This window comes from Ambystoma mexicanum, chromosome 1p (assembly GCF_040938575.1).
Source record: "Ambystoma mexicanum isolate Mex_15411 chromosome 1p, UKY_AmexF1_1, whole genome shotgun sequence".
In the NCBI taxonomy this organism is placed as follows: domain Eukaryota; kingdom Metazoa; phylum Chordata; class Amphibia; order Caudata; family Ambystomatidae; genus Ambystoma; species Ambystoma mexicanum.
Genome location: NC_090921.1, coordinates 1153994373 through 1154018504, shown reverse-complemented (window position 1 = coordinate 1154018504; position 24132 = coordinate 1153994373). Strand labels below are relative to the sequence as shown.

Sequence of the window (24132 nt, the reverse complement as noted above, 5' to 3'; positions counted from 1 at the left end):
AGGACGGCTCCCATAGCAATGGAACTTTTTGTTGCATTTCCTTAGCAATGACGTGATGGGATGCACGATTAGCGAGAATCCTGGTATGAACCGGTGGTAGAAGTTTGCAAAACCCAGCATAATTTGAACCCCCTTGAATGAATTTGGGGATGGCCAGTTCAGGATAGCATCTACCTTGTGTACATCCATTCGGATTCCATTTGGGGTGAGAATAAAGCCCAGAAATTCCACCTCGAAGACGTGGACTGAGCACTTTTCGAGCTTGGCATTGAGATGGTGTTGACAGAGTTTCTCCAATACGGATCAGACTTGTTTAATGTGGTCCTGATTTGATGCGGAATATACTAGAACATCGTCGATGTACACTAGAGTACAGACATCAATCGATTCCCGTAGGACATCGTTCATGAAGTATTGAAATGCTGCAGGCGCATTGCAAAGGCGAAAGTGCATTACTTGATATTCGTACAAGCCGTATTTGGTGCGAAAAGCGGTTTTCCATTGGTGCCCTTGTTTTACGCAAACAAGGTAATATGCCCCCCTCAGGTCTTGTTTTGTGTAGATTTTGGCATCTTTGACTTGATCAAGCAATTCAGGGATCAGTGGCAGGGGGTAGCAGTTTTTTACGGTAATCTGGTTCAGTGCGCAATAGTCGATGCACGTTCTCAAGTCCCCCTCCTTTTTCGGTACGAAGAATAGAGGACTGGCTGCTGGAGACTTCGAGGGACGGATGAACCCGTTGGCCAGGTATTGGTCAAGATAGGCCTTCAGGTGCTGGTTTTCCGGTTCTGTGAGTGCGTCAATTCACCCACAAGGGATTTGTGCGCCGGGTATCAGGTCAATTTGGCAATCGTATGGTCTATGAGGTGGCAGGGTATTAGCCTGTTCTTTCTGAAAGACATCTTGAAAGTTCTGGTATTCACTTGGTAGGGTGCTGATTGCCACAGTCACAAGCGTGGAGGTTCTGGTGTCTATTGGTTGTTTCACTTGGCGATAACATGTGTGGGTGCAAGTCTCGGGAAAGGCCAATTCTTTTGCTCGCCATCCGATTCGAGGATTGTGAGCTACCAACCATGGCATTCCTAAAATCAACCGGAACCGTGGTGCCTTAATGAGGTAAAAAACGATAGATTATTGGTGTCCATCCTGGCACAGAAAGGTTAAAGCTCCTCTGCATTGGGATACTGGACCAGAAGCTATTTCCGTGCCGTCAACAGTGGTAACAGTGTCATTGGTTGATTTAGGGTTTAACGGAAGCCCCATCTTTGCCGCAAGATCCTGGTCGATGTAATTCCCAATGGCTCCACTGTCAATGTACGCTCTTACTGCGTGCATCCGAGATGGTTGTTGGTGATTGATCAAGACCACAGATAGTGCAATATGGGTGTCTGTAGTTCACTTTCTTCGCTCGACAAGTGGACCCCTACACTTACCGGGATGGGGAGTTTTCTGATTCCTTGATGGTATCTTCCTTGTCCGTGGCCCCTACTGTCCTCCTCGGTGCCTTCACAGGGCACTCTTTAAGGAAATGACCTGACTTTCCACAGTACAGGCATAACTGCTGCTGTCTCCTTTTATCCCTTTCCTCTTTAGTCAAGGGGTTCTGAACCCCCCCGATTTGCATTGGTTCTCCTGAACCTTCCGTTGTGCGGGCTATATTGTCCTTTGAACGCACATAGGCGAGGGTCGGTCAGGTTCGATCTGCTCTTCGGTCCTGCAACCTATGATCCAGTTGAACAACAAGGTCAATGAATTTTGAGCAGTCTTTCGGGGGGTTCACTACTTGTGCGAGAACATCCTTGAGCTCCCCCCTCAACCGCCGATAAAATAACGTGGTTCTCTTCTCCACTGGCCATTCTGCTTCAACTACGAGTCTATTGAACGTGGCTATGTATGTTAATAGGTCTTGATTCCCTTGGTGTAGGGACAGAAGTTTGTTGTCTAATGCCTGCCCATGAGTACGATGGGCGAACAGCTTTTCCATCTCCTGCTGAAAGCCCCTGAAGTCATCTAGCAAAGGATCATCTTGGGCCACAAAGGGTACAGACCAGTCTGTGGCCCTACCACTCAGGTAGGATAGCACAAAAGCGACCCGTGATTGGTCATTCGGAAAGGCCCCTGGCTACAAAGGAAGTGCAGGCGGCACTGGTTCATGAACGTTGCAAACCTCTTGGGATCCTCTGTAAATCGTTCGGGCGGGGCCAAGGGACCTGCCTCAGGAAGGGTTATCTGAACGGGATTGGCTGATGGTGCTGGCATCAAGGGCACGCTTCCCGGCAATGGTGCATGCCCTGCTTGTGACTGGAGAAGTTGCCGGCTTAAATCATCAGTGCATTCTTTGGCTACTATCAGCTCTCTCTTCAGGGTGTTGGTCTCCTGCCTGGCTGCATGTACTTCGGAACGTAGCTGCCCCAACATGTGGGCTAACTGGTCGGTTTCTGACGTTTCCATGACGCGCAGGTGGATTTTGATGTGAGGCTTTGTGTTCTGTAACGCTCACCTGGTATCCACGGGGACGTCACTCAGCCTGTTCTGACCTCTTACGACCTTGAACCATTCCCTGCAGTCTACTCGACTGGAGACTGGGCCTGAAACACAGGATTGGTGGAGTTCTTCCCCGGATCCAACCCTTCCCTTTGATCCACAGCTCACCTTGTTTTCTTGGAAAGTGTGCTCTCCATTCTGCTTTCAGTGCAGGGGTGTGTTGATTGATGCAGGCTCATTGCTGCCTAGTTACTTCACTGGCAAGAGTCCGACAGGTAAGTATAATGAGTCTTTTGAACAGTTCTCTAACTTCGTTCCTTTACTTCCTTAGATGATGGCTGGCGTCCGGGGATGTCGACGTGCTGCTGAGATGAGTAGCACTGAAGGTGAGTGAGAGCGCGATGCGCGATGCAACCCTTTTGTATTTGTATTGAGCTGAGTTCTTTTTCTGTGTGTTTTAGGTGCCGCAACGTTTTCAGTGTGGATGCCGGTTATGAAGAAGAAATGCAGTCAGTAAGTGCGGTATGCGGCGCCTCTAGATGTTTCCACCCTAACCTGGAGTGTCTTTTCCCTCTTACAGATGGATGAGAAGTTCCGGAGACAGAGTTCCCCCAGAGCGGCTGGGATTCAGGTAAGCGCTTGAAGGTTGTGCAGTCTTTAAAAATATGCGAAGACTTGCTGAATGCTTACTAATGCCTTTTTTCTGTTCTTTTCCCTTTTCCTTAGGAAGAAGCACTGCAAGGTAAGGCTGTTCCTAACGGTGTTCTTGTTTTTGCAGGAGCTGAGCGCAGAAGAAAGATGCAGGCATACTGGAGACCGATCCGAACACGGTGAGTGTCACTCTGCAGGTGCAGAAAACACAAAGCATGCTTCTCAGCCTGGGCATGGCTTAAATAGTCTCTGGGTATCCCAGGTGTCTCTGGGCTGAATCACACCCAAAGGACTAGACTGCACATGCAGTTCTGGGAACCGAAATATGTGGGGGCATCCATCTTGTCCCCATCAATGCACTGTAAGTCCAATCCCCAATGCTATCCTATGGGAGTGAGTGAGTCTGGTACCACAAGCGCAAGAGAGGCCCTTGAGGGCCATGTAGGTGATCGTGGCCTGGCTCCAGCCTGACATTTTGGAGGGCTGGGGACATGAGGGGCAGGAATCATGACAGTAAGTGTTCAAGCTGGTTCAGGCAAAACATTCTTAATAAAAATCATCAGTAAGTTCCTCCAACAATTAAAAACAACAAGCTTTCAGCTGTTGTAACCGCCCCCACAGGTTTAGCTGCCTAGAACATAGGTGGTGTCACTTTACACTGGTTGCTACTCCTTCCAGTAGAACACTAAAACAAATTAGACTGCTTCAAACTTTCAACAGATGCTGCTATGGCTCTACACAGAGTTTTGAAATAAATGGGAATGCTCCTAATAGATGAGGTGAGCATGGTCTCCAACTTAATGTTGGCTTTGATTCACCTGAGATTGCAAGAAGTCCTCAAAACAGACTACGAAGAACTCTTTGGAGGAAAACATGTTATTATTTTCAGAGATCTCCTTCAATTAACACCAGTGAAATGTGAACCTATTTTTAAAACCTTAGGACACAAACTGTGCCGTAAAAATCTTGGCAGCATAGGGAATGTAAATCTCTGGCAACATTTCCGATACAGAGAACAAACTGAAAACATGCATCACTCTGCAGACCTCACCTACGCCAATATTTGAAAAAGCATTTGGATTGCTGTACTATCTATGGAAGCTCAGTCTATCCTAACTACCAGATGCATCCATGAGCTATACGGGCATAACACATATGCTACTGATGCCATGGAACAATTAGCACACAAAAATGTCAACTTTATGTCCTTAATGCCAACTCTAGAAAATGTACTCCACAGACAAACTGGACATACACGGTATGACAGTACCTATGTGTGAACAAGCCATAGCACGACTAAATACCTTAGAAAACTCTATCTCTAACACAGCTGTTTGGAGAAAGTTTTAACATTGTTTTTAAACTGTAGAGCAATGCTAAAGCGTAACCTTGACGTGGAGCAAGGTTTAGTGAATGGAGCACTTGGTACAGTTGCTGGCTTACAGACATACCCATGTAACAACAGCATTCAGTTTATCAACATCCACTTTGACAAACTTTCAGAAGTTAAAAGGATAAGACGCTCAACAGCCCAATTCCTTCATTTTAAAGACATGTATGTACGCAGAGAACAGTTTTCTCTGTTTCTAGCTTACACAGTCACAATTCATAAATCGCAAGGTCTAACCTTAGATCAAGCATTGATTGATATTGGCAGCACAGTCTTTAAAGAAGGCATGCGTTACATAGCACTGTCATGCCTACGTACACTTGATCTATTCCTAGTCAATTTTCATGCAAGTAAATTCAACGCTAACATTTCTTGCATCGTAGAATACAATAGACTACCTGAACTCTACACACCCCATCTCAAAATGTACCGTGTTCCTCAAAAACACAAACTTTGTAAAAGAAAACAAATGCAATCAGAACTTATACATGATCTCCCAACACTACCACCAAAGAAATCGAAATAAGCTCATACTCCATCAATTACCAAAACCACAGAAAAATATATACTAAAAAGGAAAATACGTACCCAACTGCACAAACAAAGAGAACTACCTCTTCAAACAAACAATGTGGGTGTCCATCAAATGACTCAGACACAGAAGAACTATCTGGTCCATTCAAATTTTCCAATACAACTGGTGTAAATTGCTATGTAAATGTAGCAATCAATGTTCTGTTTCTATTGTCGACCAATTGTTGAAAACATGTACTTAATCGGCTCAGACCAGTTGTGTTTACAAATTCTTTTCCTTCACAGAAATGCAACAAACAATCCTGAGATGTCTCGGGAATAAGACAGGAATTGGACTACTGTGCTGGAATGTTGAGATTCACAATAAACACACAAGAAGATTCATAGGAATTTCTATTGTAACTACTGCAAGTACTGGAGAGCAAAAACATACTTATAAATGAAATCCTCCATATTTCATACATGTGGAAACAGTTATGCACTCTCTGCAACCATGTGATGCAGGAACAAGTCCCTAACGATTGCTCTGTCCACATATCTATATCTAACTGTGAATCCATTCCATTTCAGCAGCACGTCCAAAATGCAAACCATAGCATATTATGTACTACTTGCAATTCTGATAATCATTCCACCTTACAGATACAATCACATAGCCAATACGTAATAGTAATGTTTTTAAAATACAATTCAGATGGTACCAAAAACAATGGCAAGCTTTCTAGATTCACACACAGGCAAGTATCACTTGGCAAGAAAACCTTCTCAACAGTAGCCATAATCTACGCCACAGGCGCCACAACCAGTGCACGTCACTATAATGCATACATTAAAAAACCATGTGGATGGTTTGAATGCAATGATAATTCCATTACTCTAAAGCAAAGATTGCAGCAAATCTTGCAAATGCCTACTTAATATTCTTTAAACCAAAATGTACTCACTGATCTACTAAATTAGAATAACCTACTGCCCAACACTCAGCAGTACATATATAATTGCAACAAAAAAAGAATTGCCTTCTACTCTGTGGAACTGGAAAAACTTAGCACACAGCAACTATCCAACAAATACATCAGTTTGCCTGCCATACAATTTTCTCCCCAATAACCCAATTATTATAGTCACAAAAGCCAATAAGTGTAGAAAAGACAAAGTAATATTGTTTAATTTTAAGTACTGAGTATGAGGGTTTACAAACTGTCCTCAGTAACCTCTGACACCACCAACTAATATAATAAGGCAACAGCTGTCTAACAATGCCCGTACCAATGCAAGAAATACACAAATATTTGTAACTGCACCCATAGTGCTGCAAAGGCACTTCACAAGAGTTAAAAATGTAAATGTACCGACAAGAATGCACATGCTTGAAAACATACCCTGCAAAAATGAGAAACTGTAAACAGTTAGAATACGCCAACTGGTATCTAACTGCAACCATAATACCTCAATATTACTTGCACCACTCAAACTGCCAAACTCAACCTTCAGCAACCACTGTGCTACAAACAAACCCTCAACAACTTCCAAACTATCAACAATTAGAATACGCCAACAGGTATGTGGGGAGTTACCCCACAATTCTGCAATATTACTGTGCAATACCACAGTACTTACAAAACATCAACAGCAACCAAACGCATAAATAAATACTGCTAACAAGAGGAAAGAGATAAACAGTTAGAATACGCCAACTGGTATCTAAATGCATCCATACTATCACCACTTCCAAAAGAAAATGCACACACCATTTCAATTCCTCCTCCTGCAACAGTGCACCTTAAACATTGCTGTAACTAGTGCACACGTCACTAAAACGGACTGTGCAATATAACAACAAATGAACGTAGAAGGTTTCTTTTTTAATCCTGCATGGATTTTTTCCCCACAGACCCAACGATTATGCGAAGAAACACAGGAACTGCGCACATTGCACAGTGCACTTGTTTAAAGCATGATACTTATGAAGTACTAATTATGAGGGTCCACAAAGTACACAAATGTCTGCAATGCAATACAACATTACAAAGTACTTACCCTAACATGTTGTTTTCTTTTATTACAGAGAATGAAACAACGATTACTCCTACATTTCCACATACAGTGCACAAAAACTGCACAGGCCCTTAACAATACAAACAGTAAGTATAATATTATTGGTGTCATACTTCTTTATAATCTGCAAATTGCAATCTGTACACATATTTCTGCAATCCATATACCAGTATTACAATGTTGAATGCATAGGTATATTATACTGTGGTGCTTGCACCCAGGCCCTAGATTCTTGGCCTCCAGCCATGCACCCAAAACTCTAGACCCTGGCCACACCCGCCACACCATAATACAGCCATACATACAAACATCTACCCACTTACCACAAACCACAAACATTATACAGACACCTGAGCCCCTATCCACTTCAGTTCACATACTATTGCAGTACTTCCAGTCAATAGACAAACTCTTTGATGCATGGTCTCTGCACACAAGACTCTACTAACTGCCCACAACCAATACATCATAATACATTAAGCTACTGAATAATATGCACAGTGGCCACAAGCCAAACATAGAATGCATCCACTTCTGACCCTGCCCACTTCTATACACATAGTATTCCAATACGTGCAACCAGTCATTACACTCTTGAGTTCAATAAGGCAGCCGGCTGAGGCCCTGTCCACTTTTCTACACATACCATTACAGTACTTCAACGAGTGGGCACACTCATGTAGTCTTCAGTACATCACCTCCATCCATGTATCCAATACTCTACTACCTGATCACAATCACCACAGCATAGCACAGCCATACACCCAACAATCAGTACACTGGCCACAACCCACAAAAATAAGCCACCCAATTGAAGCCCTGTCCACTTCTACACATACAGTATTCCAGTACGTGCAACCAGCCAGCACAATCTTCATGCCAATAAACCAGCCACCTAAAGCCCTATCTACTTCTCTACACATACCATTACAGTACTTCAATCTATGAGCACAGTCTTAAACTGTAGATTACATATCCTCCAGCCATTCCCCTAAGACTCTAGTAGCTGTTCACAATCACCACAGCATAACACACCCATGCACAGAACAATCAGTACACTGACCACAACCCACAATCATAACCCAGCCCCCCCTAACCCCTTACACCCTGTACATTGTGTTTGAGAGCTGCCTGATAGAGAATGTACACATGCTCAAATGTGAACATATAATCAGGGACAAGATATGCGGGGAGCCATTAGTGAAGGTGTCTCGCATATTACAAGGCACCAACCAGAAGTGGCAACTGCGACCTCCGAGGTCTCCCTTGCGACCTCTGTGGTCATCCTTGCGACCTCTAGAAAACAAAAGAAAAAAAAGAAAAAAAAATGTATTTTTGTAATGCAAGCTCATGGGCTGTGGCCAGCACCATGTGGCTCTTTAGTTTTGGGGTGGCTGGCTTTCTTGTTAAATCCCCTTAAAAAAAGAAGAAAAAGAAGAAAAGGAGTGACACAAGTCTAACACTTTCAGCACTGACCCTAAATAAGAAAGATGAAGAATACCAAATAATGTGTCTTTCTGGAATTCTATACAATAATTGATAGACTCAGTCTGTTCTTAAATGCCTCAACTCAGCCTGTCATCCTTCTGAGGTCGATAAATGAGTACCAACACAGGTTGGGTGATACTGGGTGTATATTTTTTCTATATAAAGCGCTTAAGCGTAAGTGCTATATAATAACACATCATTATCATTTTGTCATGGACGTCTGCTTGCATTCACAGTAATCTGGTAATATGAGCCTATACACACTGATCTTAATGATACATGTGGCGATCAATTCTTGTATGAAATGTACATCACATTATAGTGATATCCTAACCATATGTTTTGTAGTGTACAATGCTATGTGATAGCACTTCCTGTTTTGTCAACGGGTGAAAGGTCGTGTTCCATCGCATCCCGCGATATCACTTTGGGGTGGGATCAAATGACAACACTTCCTGTGATGTCGCCAGGGGTCAAGGGTCGTGTGATGTCACTTCCGCTACCCCAGGCATTTTGGTGAAATGACGTCCCTGCTGGTGCCATGAAGAAACATGGCTCGATCAAATCCATTCAACTTCTGCAATTTAGGGGAATGCAAATAGACGTGATAGCCACTGACAGGCACGTTCCGATAGCGAAGGCCAGGCAGGAGCAGTTTCCACACATTCAGCATCAATTTGATGTATGGCACATTGCTAAATTAATCAATAAAAGAATTACAGCTACTTGGAAAAAGATGGGTTCTTAAAACCTTATAAAATGGTGGCAGTCCTTCAGCAACCATCTTTGGTGGAGCTCCAAAACTTGTGATGGATCTGTGGAAATTCTACTTGAGAAATGGCGTTCGTTGATGCACCATTGTACCAACGTACACTCATGGACAGAAAACCAACATTTCCACAAATGTTCACATGGACCGTTGGCGTGGAAGGAGGAACAGAAGAAGAAGTGCTTGGTGCCTTGTTCACCTCTACAAACCACATGAAAAAATTGTGTACAATAAAACGCTTTCCAAGGACCTGAAGGGACTCACCGATTTCTGTCACACTGGAGATTTGAAGGTTTTCCATAATATGTGCCTAAAGTACAGACCCAAAAGATTGCACTTCGGCATAGACAGTATAGAGGCGAAAACGAGATTAGCCGTACTGGCCCATAACAATAACGTCGGTAGGGATCAAGCGAGAACTTCAGGAAAATTGGGGGTGCCAAGTTACTACAAGGCCTTTACCAAATGAAGCAAACAATGGGTGGTCAAGCCCAATATACTAGGAAATGGATTTAGAATTTGTCAAAGATCTGACATTGACTGGGTTGGCCAATGCATACTCATGGACTGAAAGCTGATTTTGTTTCCAGGACCCATGCAATGGCACAAAACATTGCAAACAAGCCTTGTCCTCCAAAATCCGAACTTGTCGTAAAGCATAGTTCTAGGTTCACATGATTTGTACCTCTCTGTAAAATGCATTTACATTCATATCTGGGGGTGTTATCAATGCCAAATCATAAATGCCAAAAAATAAAATGTGAATGCAAAAGAAACTGTGATTGAATATTGAATTGAATGTGAATTCAATGTGAATTCAAATTCAATGTGGGAGGGGAGGCCCACAAGGCGGCCTGATCTAAAGAAGTAAGATTCCTATCTTCACCAGACTTAAATAGCACATATCACAATATTTTATGGCATGGTGGTGAGGCTCTAAACCTATTGCCTGTCTGTTTTGGCAAGTACATTCTGCCTTGATCAATTCATCATGTAATTATTTCTGTGTTCTCTGTGGTATATTGGGGATTATGTAGATCATGTGCAATAGCCAATTTTGAAATGCATATTGGTAAATTGAGTGCCACAATGGTGCAGAAGTTAGCTCAATGTGTTAAGCACTCATTGCAGAGGTGTGTGTTCCTATGCAAGATTAGAATAGAACTTTCCTGTAAGGCTGCTTGAGCCTTTCCCATGTCTGAACTTTATCAACCTGCCTGCATATGTACTTGGTCTTGCAGCACAACAGGTGCTATTATCAGCAATGTATCTGCACCAGAAAGGGGTTGTGATAAAAACAAACATGTCATCCTTATGGTGAATATCTAGAATGTGGTTTGTTCAGATGGAGTGTTGTAAAACCTAAGCAATCACCTCCAACAATGAGCATAAACTGTTAGTCCAAGAGATGAATAAGTATCCACATTTCGAACCAAAGCATTTGTCCTTGTATCCTGACTTTGCCAGCAGACAATCCAGATATCCTGGTCTCTTCATCTAATATATCATACATTACTGTACTGTCTTCTGTAAGGTTTGCCCCTTGCATGCCGGTGGCATCATTTAGTCTATTACTTGATCTTTCTTCTTATGTAGGCCATTTGAGTGTAAGGGGTGAGCGACAGAAGGGAGTTGACCAGATGGTCCAGGACTTTGCCAAGCATATGTTAAAGTCTGCTCTATTGTTTAAAGTTTTAAAGTTCTGCTTTACTCTTTTGATCTTTAATGGAAACACTATTTGAAAACCATGTCCCACTTATAATCTTTTTTAAAGTTTTAAAGTAATTCCTTTGGTTTGAAGGAGGGGGCCCCAAAGATGTCCGTGCCCAGGGCCCCAAAAGTGATGAAGATGGCCCTGACACCAAGGTATGCTCAGCTGTCTGACACACACAGTGGGTCACATAGAGTGTCTGAACATGCACCGTTGATTTGTAAGACCCTGTACATAACGGTATTACATAGGGGGCGGAAGTCGACAATTATTTTTTTGCTCATCCGTCTATTCATTGCAGCGTGTGTAAACTAGGATCATCTTTCTATATAGCTAATGATAAGATCTAGCTAACTCACAAAAGTTACATTGCGAAAGACACGATAATATGCTAACACTGTCCCGCCTCAATGTCTTTTTTTTGCTGCATTCTTTGCCGAAATCGGAAGCTAAATGTCTCTGCCTTTGAATAGGACAAGTTCCTTATTTTAATTTGGCCATAAACGCTCTGCATCAATTGCTCGAAGGACATACATTGTGGAGGATAGAAAAAAGATTTAAGAAAACTTTAAGTATACTGAGAAAGGATATGTACTGTCAAGTTATTGTGCAAATGTGTGATACATCATACAGAGCGTTGCTCATGGAAACAATCTAACCATGGAATTTCCAGAAATTAGGTAAATTGAAATTTACATAACATTTTTATTGGGATTAAAAACAAGTAGGATGGACTGCTGTATGTATAATAATTAATTGACGGTGGGGTAAACGTTGTCCGTGTGCATTGTGATCGCTTTTCAAACAGTAATCTTGCAAGCTTTGTTACAATGACATCTGTCCGGTGTTCAAGCTGATTGGTTGCTATGTTTCTTCTTTGTTTTCTCCATGTGGTTCTCCACCCCATTGGGAGCTATACCTACTTCACAGTGCTCAAATTGTATGCAACTCATGGTCTCAAGTAGTATACCTTGTTTTCATTTGTGTGTTAAATATTGGTTGTGTTGTGCTTATGATTAGGTTTCGAACAGTTTTGAGTTATACAGTTACTTTTTATATTAAAATAAAGAACAGCTACTGAAATGTATTTTTATTGTGTGTTGTTTGCAGATACGTTGTACCGTACTGCCCGTGTCACAGCTTCCAGTTGCCAACAGACAGATTCTGGAATCAACACTGGAGGATTACCATAAGCAGTGTTTTTTCAATCACCGTTATGTGGGATGATCGACATGACCCTATATGTACATTTGCGATTCCGGCTTAAGGAGCAACATGTCAGCATTCATGATGTAAAAAGGCAGACAAGCAAAAACGTATCTCTTTCAAAATGCAAAAAAGACTTGTCTTCTCCCACACAGAGCACCAAGGTCGGTCATTGAATTGTTAAAAATGCTAGTTTCCTGGAGTTTATAATTTCTTGTGAAGATTCTTTGAAAAATAAAAGCACTTGCAACATTGCAGACCATTGTTGATGTGTTATTGAAATATTCACTAATCAAATGCTATTAATGGCAAGACAGAGAAGCTACACTCTGTGTGACCATGTCTGTGTTTATCTTGTGTTTATCTTACTATTTCTGCAGGCGTGGGTGATGACGTGGCACATTGCACTACGCCATGCCACTTCGGCCATGCACCTAAGAGTCTAGGCCCTGGACACAACCATTGCAACAGAATACAGCTATGCATTCAAATATCTGCCCACTTACCACAACCCACAAACATAACACAGCCACCTGAGGTCCTACCCACTTCAGTTCACATACTATTATAGTACTTGCAACCAATGCGCAAACCCTTGGATGCATGGCCTCTGCACCAAAGACTCTATTAACTTCCCCCAACCAATACATCATAATACAGAAAACTACCCAAAATGTGCTCAGTGGCCACAACTCAAACACATAAACTGTCCACTTGAGAACCTGTCCACTTCTGTACACATAGTATTCCAACATTTCACACAATGGGCACACTCCTGGACTATTGACTCCATCACCTCCAGCCATGCACCCAAGAATGTAGTAGCTGGTCACAATCACCACAACATAACACAGCCATGCACCCAACAATCTGTACACTGGCCACAAACCACACACATAAGCCAGCCACCTGAGGCCCTGTCCACTTTTATACATACCGTTTTCCAGTATGTACAATCAGTCACCACACCCTTCAATCCAGTAAGCCACCCGCTTCAGGCCCTGCCCACTTTTCTACACATACCATTACTATACGTTAACCAGTAGGCACACTCATGCACTCTTCAGTGCATCACCTCCAGCCATGCACCCAAGACTCTAGCACCTCGTCACAATCACCACAGCAAAATACAGCCATGCATCCAACAATTTATACACTACCATAACCCACACAGATAAGCCAACCACCTGATACGTACAACGAGTCATCACACTCTTCACTTCAATAAGCCAGCCCCCTAAGGCCCTGTACACTTTTCTAGACATACTACATCAAAACTGCATAGACCCTCAGCAATACAAACAGTAAGTATACCATTATTGGTATAATACTTCTGGGTAATCTGCACATTGCATTATGTACACATATATGTGCAATCCATACAGCACTATCACAATGTTGACTACATTGCTGTATTATGTTGCGGTGGTTGTGGCCACGGCCTAGACTCTTGGGTGCATGGCCTATGGCCTACGGCCTCCAGCCATGCACCCAAGAGTCTAGGCCCTGGCCACAACCACTGCAACATAACACAGCCATGCACCCAACAATCTGCAGACTGGCCACAACCCACACACATAAGCCAGCCGCCTGAGGCCCTGTCCACTTCTATACACATACTATTACAGTACTTGCAACTGCTCGGCAGACTCTTGCGTGTAATAAGCCAGCAGCCCGAGGGCCTGTCCACTTCTGTACACATACTATTTCAGTACTTGCAACCAGTAGGCACACTCTTCCATGCACCCAAGAATCTAGGGGCTTGCTACACAGAACACAGCATAATACACCCTATAAAAACACCCTCATATCATCTACCATCCACTCCCCTTCCGTAATTAAGCCTGTTGCAGTCACCACATAAACTGCTCGCCTCAGGATCTATCCTACCCTAGTGAAAGCTGCCTGCAGTCACCACGGAAGCTGCTCGCCTTAAGATCTATCCGCGACTGCCGCGGTATTCGCGGAAACCGCAGACACACCACTGTCTTCTTCCACCTAAACAAATACATCATATGAACCATTTGTCACTCTCCCACCCTTTCCAGCCCCTCTTTCCACCACCAGATGCCCCAAAGCATGTTTTCAAGCACCTTTCGCTGCCGCACTATCTGCATACAACATGGCGGGCGTTTCCAAAAATAAGATGCACATAACGCTTCCCTCCAGCCAATCAGCGGGTGTGTTTTATGTCCACAGACATCACGCCTCCCTCTTGGCCAATCAGAGTCCAGTCCGTGGAGTGAACAGGGAAATGGAACCGTGGAGCAGTGCCAGATACCACACATTTTCGGGACCTACATTTTACCTGTTTTTAAAAAAACGACTGGATGGATTTTCAGCAAAATTACAAAAGCATGCTTTTGGGACCAAACTGCCACTCCTGCCACAAACTTGTTGAAAATCCATCCAGCGGTTTGGGCTGTACATGTAAGCAAAGTTTTTCTCCATTCAGTCAATGGGAAACGAAAATGTTGGACTCCCTTGAAGAAACCTCACCAAACTTGCCGAAAATATTCAGATCGGGCCATATACTTTTTTTGCAAGGTCTGGTGAAGATGCATCCAGGGGGAGCGAAGTTATAAGTCGCCCAAAAAGTGGTCTTCCTAAGAGTTTAGCAACTTAACCATAATTAGATGCCCGCTGCCACAGGCCTTGCAATATATATACATATATTACACGGCCCGCGGTAGTGGCCGTGTAGCTATGGTTAAGTTGCTAAACTCATAGGAAGAGCACTTTTTCGGCTGCTTATAACTTCGCTCCCCCTGGAGGAATCCTCACCAAACTTTGCAAAAAATATATATGGCCGGCTCTGAATATTTTCGCCAAGTTGGGTGAGGTTTCGTGCAGGGGGGTCAAAGTTATAGGTGGGATCCCAATATTTTTGTTTCCATAGACTGAATGGGGAAAAACTTTGCACACGGCTACAGCCTGAAAGGCTGGATGGATTTTCACCAAATGTGTGGGGCTTGGGTCAGAAAGCGTGCTTTTGTGTCTTTGGTGGAAATCAGACCAATACTTTTGTTGCAAACGACTGAAATGTACATCTCTAAAAATTAGCGATATCTGGGTCCGCTCTGTGGACCCATTTCCCTGTCCACTCCGCCATTGGCTTGCAGTACGGCGTGCTGTTGGAGAAATTTGGACGCAGCTGGTGATTGGCTAGAGGGAAGCATGCTGTGCGTCAACAATTTTTGAGAAACACCGCCATGGTGTCTCGGAGAAAAGTGCGTCGGGGGTAGGGTCTGAAAAATATACTGTACACCATGTGTTGGCCGCAACAAGGGAGGGAAAGGGTGGAGGAGTGAGAAGTGGTTAATGTGACATATGTAAATAAGTGGAAGAAGACAGAGGAGTAGCTGCAGTATTGGTGCGCATTGCACCAATTCGCGGGTACCTAGACAGCCCACAACTCTGTGTGGTGATTTGAGGCAGCTGTCGTAACAGCACAATAGCTTCTGCCGTGACCTGTTTGCAGTGACCTCTTTCCGTGATGGGTGGTGGCAAGTGAATTTCCGAATGGGAGTGAATTGCACATGGCATAGGGTGGATGGGCGTGCGGGTGCCTGTGCTATGAGGATGGATTGCGGGAGTTGGGGACATGGTGGCATGCATGGGTGCATGAAGTTGCGGTGGGTCTGTTGAAGGATTAGACTATTGGGAGTATGACCGAAGGCCGTAGACCGGAGCCCATGCTCTGAAGAGCCCAGGGCTTCAGCTCACCCACCGTAGCTATGCATGTGTGACTCTGTATCCGATAGAGGAGGGTGCTTGCATAGTGTGGTGTGTGCAGATTGGTTGGAGTAGGGCCAATGTTGCAAACTGTATGTGGGTAGGTTGCCAGTGAGACAATACTTTGTGAATGCAAGTGAGTACGGCCGTAGTATGTGAATGAAAGTGTGCTGTGTATGTGGAGTGTAGTAGTTGGTGAGATGGTGACATATACGGTGGTATTACATTGCGGTGGGTGTGTGTAAGGCCTAGACTATTGGGCGCATGGCTGAAGGCCGTAGGCCGTAGGCCAACTGCTCAAGAACCTAGGCCTTCAGCTCCCTCTGCAGCAATGCATGTCTGATTCTGCATCCGTTAGAGGGTGGTGACTTGTACAGAATGGGTGTGGAGAATATTTCAGAAAAATGGAGCAGCAGAAGATAGTTGCCAAGTGTGTATGTTTGATTTGCAGGTCAGGTGACTGTTAGAACGTGGTAATGTTTTTGATGTGTGGTTGGAGATGCTGCAGTGAAAAGTCACGCAGTGTGGTGCTTGGTGAAATGGTGGCATGAATGGTTGCATTACGGTGCGGGGAATGTGTGCAAGGAGCACAGCCACTGCAGCAATGCAGGTTTTATAGTGCATTAGGCACAGCGTGTTGATTTTTGGAGAATGGGTGTGGAGCACATTGACGACGTGCTACAGCAGCACAAGTGAGTTGCAAAGGGTGTATTGTGCGTTCCATGGTTGTGGTGAAAGTTGCAACATGGTACAGTATTTTTGTGTACGGCAGGAGACGGTGCAGTGAAAAGTTGTGTAGTGTGGCCACCGGGTGCAGTGTTTATGTTACAGTGCAGTGTGCAGATTTATTGATGTAGGCCCAATGTAGTGAAGCTGTTGTGCATAGGTTGCCAGTGACACAATAATTTGTTATTGGCAGTGGGTAGGGTTGGTACAGGCTGTGGCGTGTTTGTGGATTCTGCTTATTGTGACACTTTTTGGTGAATGGGTGTTTTATGGTGTGGGGGAGTTGGATAGAAGTGGTGCTACGTATGTTATGTTTGTGTATAATGTTAGGTGGCCACATGCTCACATGCATGGATCCATAGTGTTGTGGTTGGTGTGGAAAGGGCTGTACTATTGTGTGCATGGCAAAGGGTGTGTTGGGTGCACCTCAGGACCTTTGTGGATGCTGCAATCATGCATTTTTTAGCAGAAGTTGCTGGTGGAGGGGCTTTGGAATCAAACGGAACATGTAATAAGAGTGTGTAAATGTAAATATGGAGTGGTGTACAGAAATGATAGTGTTCAATGCAGAGGTTTTGTATGTGCTTGCTGCATTCGTGTTTGAAAATGTGACAACACCCAATGGGGGAGTGTTTCGAAAATTCCTGTGCAAAGGGAAAAAGTATTGTGTGTGCATTACTGGCCCGTGGCCCTCATTGCAGATGGAAAAGTGCATGTGCGATATTCTGCCATTATGACCATTGTGCTTTGGGTGTGGTTCAAAGGAAGGCGTGGTAACAATTTGTCCCAATACTGTGAGGTTGGTCGAGATTGAAAGACGCACAGTGTTTATTGTCAGTGATACCTTTGTGCACCATCTGCACAGGTGTTGTGTGCAAAATGGGGTTGCTGGTAATGTCGGCTTGGAAGGAGTGGATGCTTTCTGGGGCTGTCAGGGTGACTGCAGTTTTGGCAGGATGGTTTGCCTTTGCAGATATGTGGCCTCCATCACGAACGATTACTTTGTTGCCATGCACTAAGTGTACAGGTGGGTTAAAAGTCGTGTGGACATTTAATACGTCACCTGAAGAGGTTGCTGAACGCAGTGATGCAGATTTGTGCTACTGCCAATGTTGTTTTCTCATGCATAACAATAAGACAGTGTAATTTGTCCCCAGCCAGAGGTGGGAAGGTGTGTTATAAACAGTATTTGCATGAATTTATGCAGACTGATGGCATGTTCTCCACGCACTATGAGATCATGAGGTTGCAACATATGCAGTGGTTCTGTAGAAATGGCATTAATTTGAGGGCCATTGGCAATGCCATTTTCTTTTACACTGCAAGAAGCATTGACTAGCATGTGGTAAAAATGTGAGGAGAGCCAAACAGAAATGCATATAAAGAGAAAAAAAATTGTTATACACGTAAAAAAAAAACAAATCAAAAACCTTTATACATCTACGATGGAATCCCCAATCCCCTACCCAGCTTGGTATTGCTTAACCGCCACCCCCCTCTACCCTTACAATCATGAAAAGGTTTCGGATTGTGCGGTAGTTTCAGGATTACACATACCACATCCTGGGTGGCCATGTGGCTTTATGTGGATGGCAAAATTGTGCATACTTTTGCTAAACTTTGTAGTAGACGTGCTTTGGAAAGGCACGACACTTGTAGTGTAAATGTGTAAAGGTACATTTGAATTGTTGTACAGGAGTGACAGTGTTGGATGATGGCGGCTTTGATGTGATTGGTGGATGCTTGTGTGCCTACTAATGCGTATGCCAATGAGGTAATGCTGCAGAGAAGAGGGGCTGCTCCAGCTTTAGAGGGGTGCAGCCCTTGTGGTACTTGGGGAAAGGTGCGTGCCACATTCTGAGCTTCTTACCATGCTGGCCAATGGGAATGAACTATGGCCTTTGGCCAATCAGGTGCTCTGGGTGTGCGTCACAGGAAAGGGCAGCATTCCATTTTTCCATTACTTTGTGTACTGTGGCTGGTAAACATGGCAAGATGCACAGTTTTTGTCGTGGGTGATGGCTTTGTGAAAGATCTGTGCGTGTATGCCCTCCAAGAAGACTTGGAGTGGAAGCTTTGTGGTGTATTGTCAAAGCGTGCTGCTTCAGTGGACTGCTTGTAGAATGTCGATGCGTGGCCTCTTCGGCAACTGTACAAGTTGTGATTTGAAGTGTTGGAGCCTTCTTTTTGGGTTGCATGCCTTGTTCCCGTGTGTTCCGTCAACTTAAGATTATGATGAAAGCAGTGCAGTGCATTTTTCCTACTGCCAAGGTGCTTTTCTCATGTGTAGCCCCGAGAATAGTGTGGAAGTATTCCAATGACTCCTGTTGCCAGCCAGAGGTCAGAAGGGGTCTCTTCAACAGAAGCATGTGTGACTTCTTGAGTGCTGCTGGGATGTTCTCCTGTGAGAATGAGAACATTGGTTCGCAATACATACACCTTTTCAAGGCAAATGGCATTTCTTTGTCGACCAGTGGCAATCAAATGCTGTTTCAAAATCTACACACTGCACTTAAGACCCTATTGTGAGAATGTGAGCTGACGTTGAAAATATACATTTACGTATGAAACCCGTAAAAAAAGTGTTTCTAGGGAAGCACCTTTAAAAACACAATGGTTCTTTTAAGAGCCACCACAACTAACGACGTCCGCGCCCCTGTTTGAAAGTTATTCCCCTAGTCCCACACGCGCACAGCACGAAAAAAGTCTGCGAATATCGCGATAGTTGCGCGGTGGCACGTGTTACATGCGCCCCTTTTGCAGATGACGGCCATAGAAATGGGCCTGCAGAGGCTACGGAATTGGACAATAAAGTTTGTGGGTGTGGTGTGTACAGACAGACTGTGCTACACAGTATATTTGTTGACAGAAATGCAGAGGGTGTGCTTATGGCTGTGTGTTTCACGAGGCACAGCATGCAGGTTTTAGGGGACTCCGACATACATTGACTGAAAGTGAATGGAAAACACGGTGCAGTGGCTACTCATTTTGCAATCTATCATGTGCATGTGTAGTGCTATGGAGTAGCGACAATGAAGTGCCTGATTTTGGTTTCTCGGTGTGACACTTTGGTGACACGCAATCATGCTGATATTATTGTTGTTCATTGTGCAGGGAAAATTGCACCGCATGTTACACAAGTTTCAGTGCCGTTTGCGATGAAGGAGCCACTTGCCCAGTTCATGTGTTTGTTTCCGATCTCTTGCATTCGTTTCTATCGCATTATGCAGCCACCGATGTGGCAGCATCATTTTCTATTTGGTCCGTGAATGCAGACAGCGCAATACATTGCAAAGAAGTGTATTTGTGCCTTTGTTCGACATTTGCCAATGGCATACTTCCTCCATGGGAATATGATGTTTCACAGCAGAAATACTTTTCCCCAGCTATAACATTCATCTTACTATGCCAGAAATTCCGATTTCTGCACACCCCGTGTAAATTGGCTTGGTGTCCTTCTCGAAAATAGTGATTTTTTTTTGTACTAAGTGTTGCGGACTGACTCTCTTGAAAACGCTCTGCAACACATAAAGGAATCTCTTTGTACGGCGACCCCCTTTCTAACTGATTAAACTACAGTGTTTACCACACTGCCATGCATCCCGCCCTGCATGCGTGAATTGGCAATTCCATTGTTGATCTTTGAAAGGTGCTTTCTTTATTTACCTTTTTTCCTTTCCCAGTTCATTTCCATTTATTATGGTGTTCTCACACACACAGAAGGAACGTCAGGAAAGGTCCAGTGCAGAAGGTGCTGCACCTGCATGGATACTATAGAGAACGTGCCGGCAGATGGAATTATTGGGTGGACCTCACCTACATAGGCGCCAGTAATTGTAATGCTCCCGTAAGGACCGTTCCCACGCACTTCCAAGTACCTTCCCTCTGTACAGTATAGTTTTACAGTACATGCACAATATAATGCTCTTTGCAGGGTAAGGGTCTGTAGTGTGGCATATGGTTGGCAAATGTTGTTTTACAGCTCTGCTGCCCTACAGGAGTGCACCTCTTGTTGCCCACAGCAGATGTGGCAAATGCTGTATGTGAAAGTACCCTGAGTAATTGTCGGAAGGGAGGTAGCCTGCCCACTGGTCCCTTGTGCTTTCATTTCAGTTGTCGTCACATGCAGTACAAACACTTTATGCTATGCCATTAGTGTTAGGGGTAGCATTCACGGATTGTGGAATTGTGGAATACAAGAATGTTTACAACAATGCGAAACACAGCTTCATTACGTGCAGCAAGAAGCCATTAAGTCTGTGCGACCCATGCAGCTATGCTCTTTTCTAACCACCACTAAGATTGTTTGCGCTCTGCATATTCTTCTCTTTCCTTACTTGCCTTTACATGAACTAGTATGTGCGTGAGGAAGGTGCACCAGCTTTGCCATTTTGCAGACTTACTACAAACTGTCCCACCTGCAGTTACATGTTTTCTTCAACTGTACGACCAGCAGGCGACCTCTTGATACTATCTGTGACACTGCTTAGTGCCGACACAATGTATCTGTTTCACAGGTCATGGAAAGGCAAGCAGCAGATAAATCAAAGTAATGTGACATTTAACACACCCACGTGACACTTCAGGTTGCTGTTCCTTGTTTACCAGTGGCCGTTATAATGTTAGGAGTAATTTAGCCACACATTGGTAGGTTTGCAGAGCCACCCATGAAGTTGGCAGCAGTACTTTAAATGCGGTAGCCTACTGCATGAATCCATAGAGCTGGTGACAAGGGCAGTGTTACCAGCATACAATGGACAACCTTTTCATGGGTCTAGGTGTGGAGCAGAAACACATGTGCTTCCACAGCTACTTAAAAGTGCATTTGATGAGGCAGACATGCAGCCACTAATGGAGTCCTACTTATACTTGCAGTGTGATTGCACATACGCCAACCAGGTGCAGTCTCCCTAGGAAACGTCCATATTGCTCATCTGTAGTCATCTCGGCCAGTAGCGTGTGGCACAGATTTATCATGCACTGTTAACACGAAAAGAGTGCCTACTGACACACTAAACAACATTTACTATGTACATCTGTAATTGCTACGATACACCAACACTATTCAGAAAAGTAAGTGGCAGCGCAAGTGGATAAATACACTAGACAATTTGCCCTTTCCACACGTTTATCATGACGGCACCCAAGGAACCAGTAACAAACCATTGTTAACGGGACATTTTGGTTATATTACACTAGAAAAAAACCTATGAAATTCAGTGGAAAAACATTGTTACAGGGACATGATGGGTACAGGTAAAACCGAAACCCCCTGAAATCTGACAGTTATGGTAAGATAAGCAACCAGAACTCGTGCCACCTGTGTGCGCTGCAAGGACTAACACCCATGACGTCAAAGATACCATCACAAATCTCATTCATGACATCAATGATGACATCACATGTGTGGCTCCCTCTGGGCGGGTGCTTTTCTTCACTAACAGTCAGGAACAAACAATTCAAAAGGTTCAATATTTGTGTACAGCACCCTTCTCATATGTTCTTACACTACTTTCCTTACAGTTCACTCACATCATATGATACATATACATATAGGGGAAGAGGAAAGTGTAAAACACAGCACTGGTTTCTGTGCATGAAGATAATCAGTTATGTTATGAACAGTTTCTGGTAATGCCGCTCCTTTTTAACTTACTTTAATTCCCTTGTATATGGTCATGTTTGTATGCATTGTGGTGTCTTTATAGTTTCTGTGCAGTAGTACAATTATGTAGTTATAAAGGAAATGGTAGCTACTTCTTACATGTTTCACAGTACCCAACACTCTAAAATGAATGCATTCATGATTTCACTATGTAACATGGAAAGATTTTGAAGGTTACACTTCCATGAGGCAGGGTGCATACAATGGCTATGTTTGCAGATGAGTTCCTTTCCTGTACAGTGAAGAAATGTGTAATATAATGGTTTGTATAGCAATGCATTCCTCCATGACCTACTTCTCTCATGATAGTTCTTCCAATAATCTTTCACAGTTTTCTGCCACAATTACAATAACAATCCCTTGTGGAGGCATCCTATTAAAACTAAATGCACATGTAATGTCATCAGTGATGTCATGAATCAGATTTGTGATGGCATATTTGATGTCATGGGCGTAAGTCCTTGCAGTGCACAGTGGTGGTACGAGTTATGGTTGCTTAGCTTACCATAACTGTCGAATTTTGTTTTTTTCTCGGTTTTACCAGTAACCATAACGTCCCTGTAACAACATTTTTCCATTGAATTTCAATAGTTTTTGCTAGTGCAACCCATCCATAATGTACCTTTAACAATGTTTTTGTTAGTGAATATATAACTGTGGTTGTCAGAACAATCAACAAAACAGGCAAGGACTGACAAGGACTGTCCCACTTTGAAAGCAGGAGATTTCTCAAAAGAGGTGTGTTTTGGGGGCCAAGCGGCTGTTTAGATGCCAATATAGTTATTATTTTGTTCAGCCTTTTACAGAAAATGGAGTTTACCTGTTGGTAAGAGGTACATCTTGTTTATCGATAAAGGTGAGGTCTGATTGACAGATTCTTCGGTTATGCTTTCATTTCTCCAGTGACTATGATTGCAGACTGGGGAAACAGTTGAAGATGATTCTTTTGGTTCTTGCAAAAGGCAGAACTGCAAAACTGGTAAGAGATAAGAGAACACATAAAGACATGAAGCAATTAGGCAATTGACTTCAATGGCAAACACCCAGTGTTGGGTTGTATCTTCCCACCAGCCCAGGTTAATGCCCTTAGTAAGTGGTAACACCCTTCTCTAAGGAGCTCATTTAGGATGTGGCGTAAAAACCACCAAAGGTCCACCAACATACTCTTCCACCAACATGGATTGACAGTACTCTGCGTTATCATGACCTGTGTGGCGGCACAGCATTAACACAGCATAAACAACGACAGTGGAGCTGTGTCCGACAGTGGACAAATGGATGCAAACGATGTTAGTCTGCCAGCACTGACTGTAAATGTGGGGGTCAGGCAGCAGGCAGCCGGTGGATGTGACATCAAACCCTTTCTGGCAGTGGTCAGACAGCCAGTGGAAGTGACAGCAAACCCTTTCTGGCGGAGGTCAGCCCACCAACAGACGTGACATCAAACCCTTTCTGATGGTGGTCAGACCACCGGCAGAAGCAACGCTGCCGCAACCACTGCTGAAGGTCTCCAACAAAGTCCACACAGAGAAGAGGTTGGAATTGCCAATCCAGACAGAGTTTGATACATCAGAAATGGCTGGTGCAAGGACCCCACATTTCACCAACACAGAATTGCAGGTGCAGGTGGACACCATGATGCCAGTAGAGGCATGACTTCTCGTTGCATAGATGCATATCTCAATTGGCAGTGAGAAGAGGAACATGTGGATGGG

At 43.8% G+C, this 24132-nt stretch overlaps 1 protein-coding gene across 2 annotated transcripts in view; it reads right to left on the bottom strand.

The window, feature by feature from the left end:
* Nucleotides 1–24132, bottom strand: part of LOC138570073 (E3 ubiquitin-protein ligase TRIM39-like) — a 158895-nt gene that overhangs the window by 42140 nt on the left and 92623 nt on the right. Inside the window, exon 3 of one of the 2 annotated variants that reach the window (XM_069648688.1) lies at nucleotides 23238–23393. The exons of the other annotated variant lie outside the window; for it this stretch is intronic. Within the exon in view, the coding sequence (XP_069504789.1) occupies nucleotides 23238–23393 (156 nt within the window). The remainder of the gene's footprint in view (nucleotides 1–23237; nucleotides 23394–24132) is intronic. 2 annotated transcript variants of the gene reach the window in all.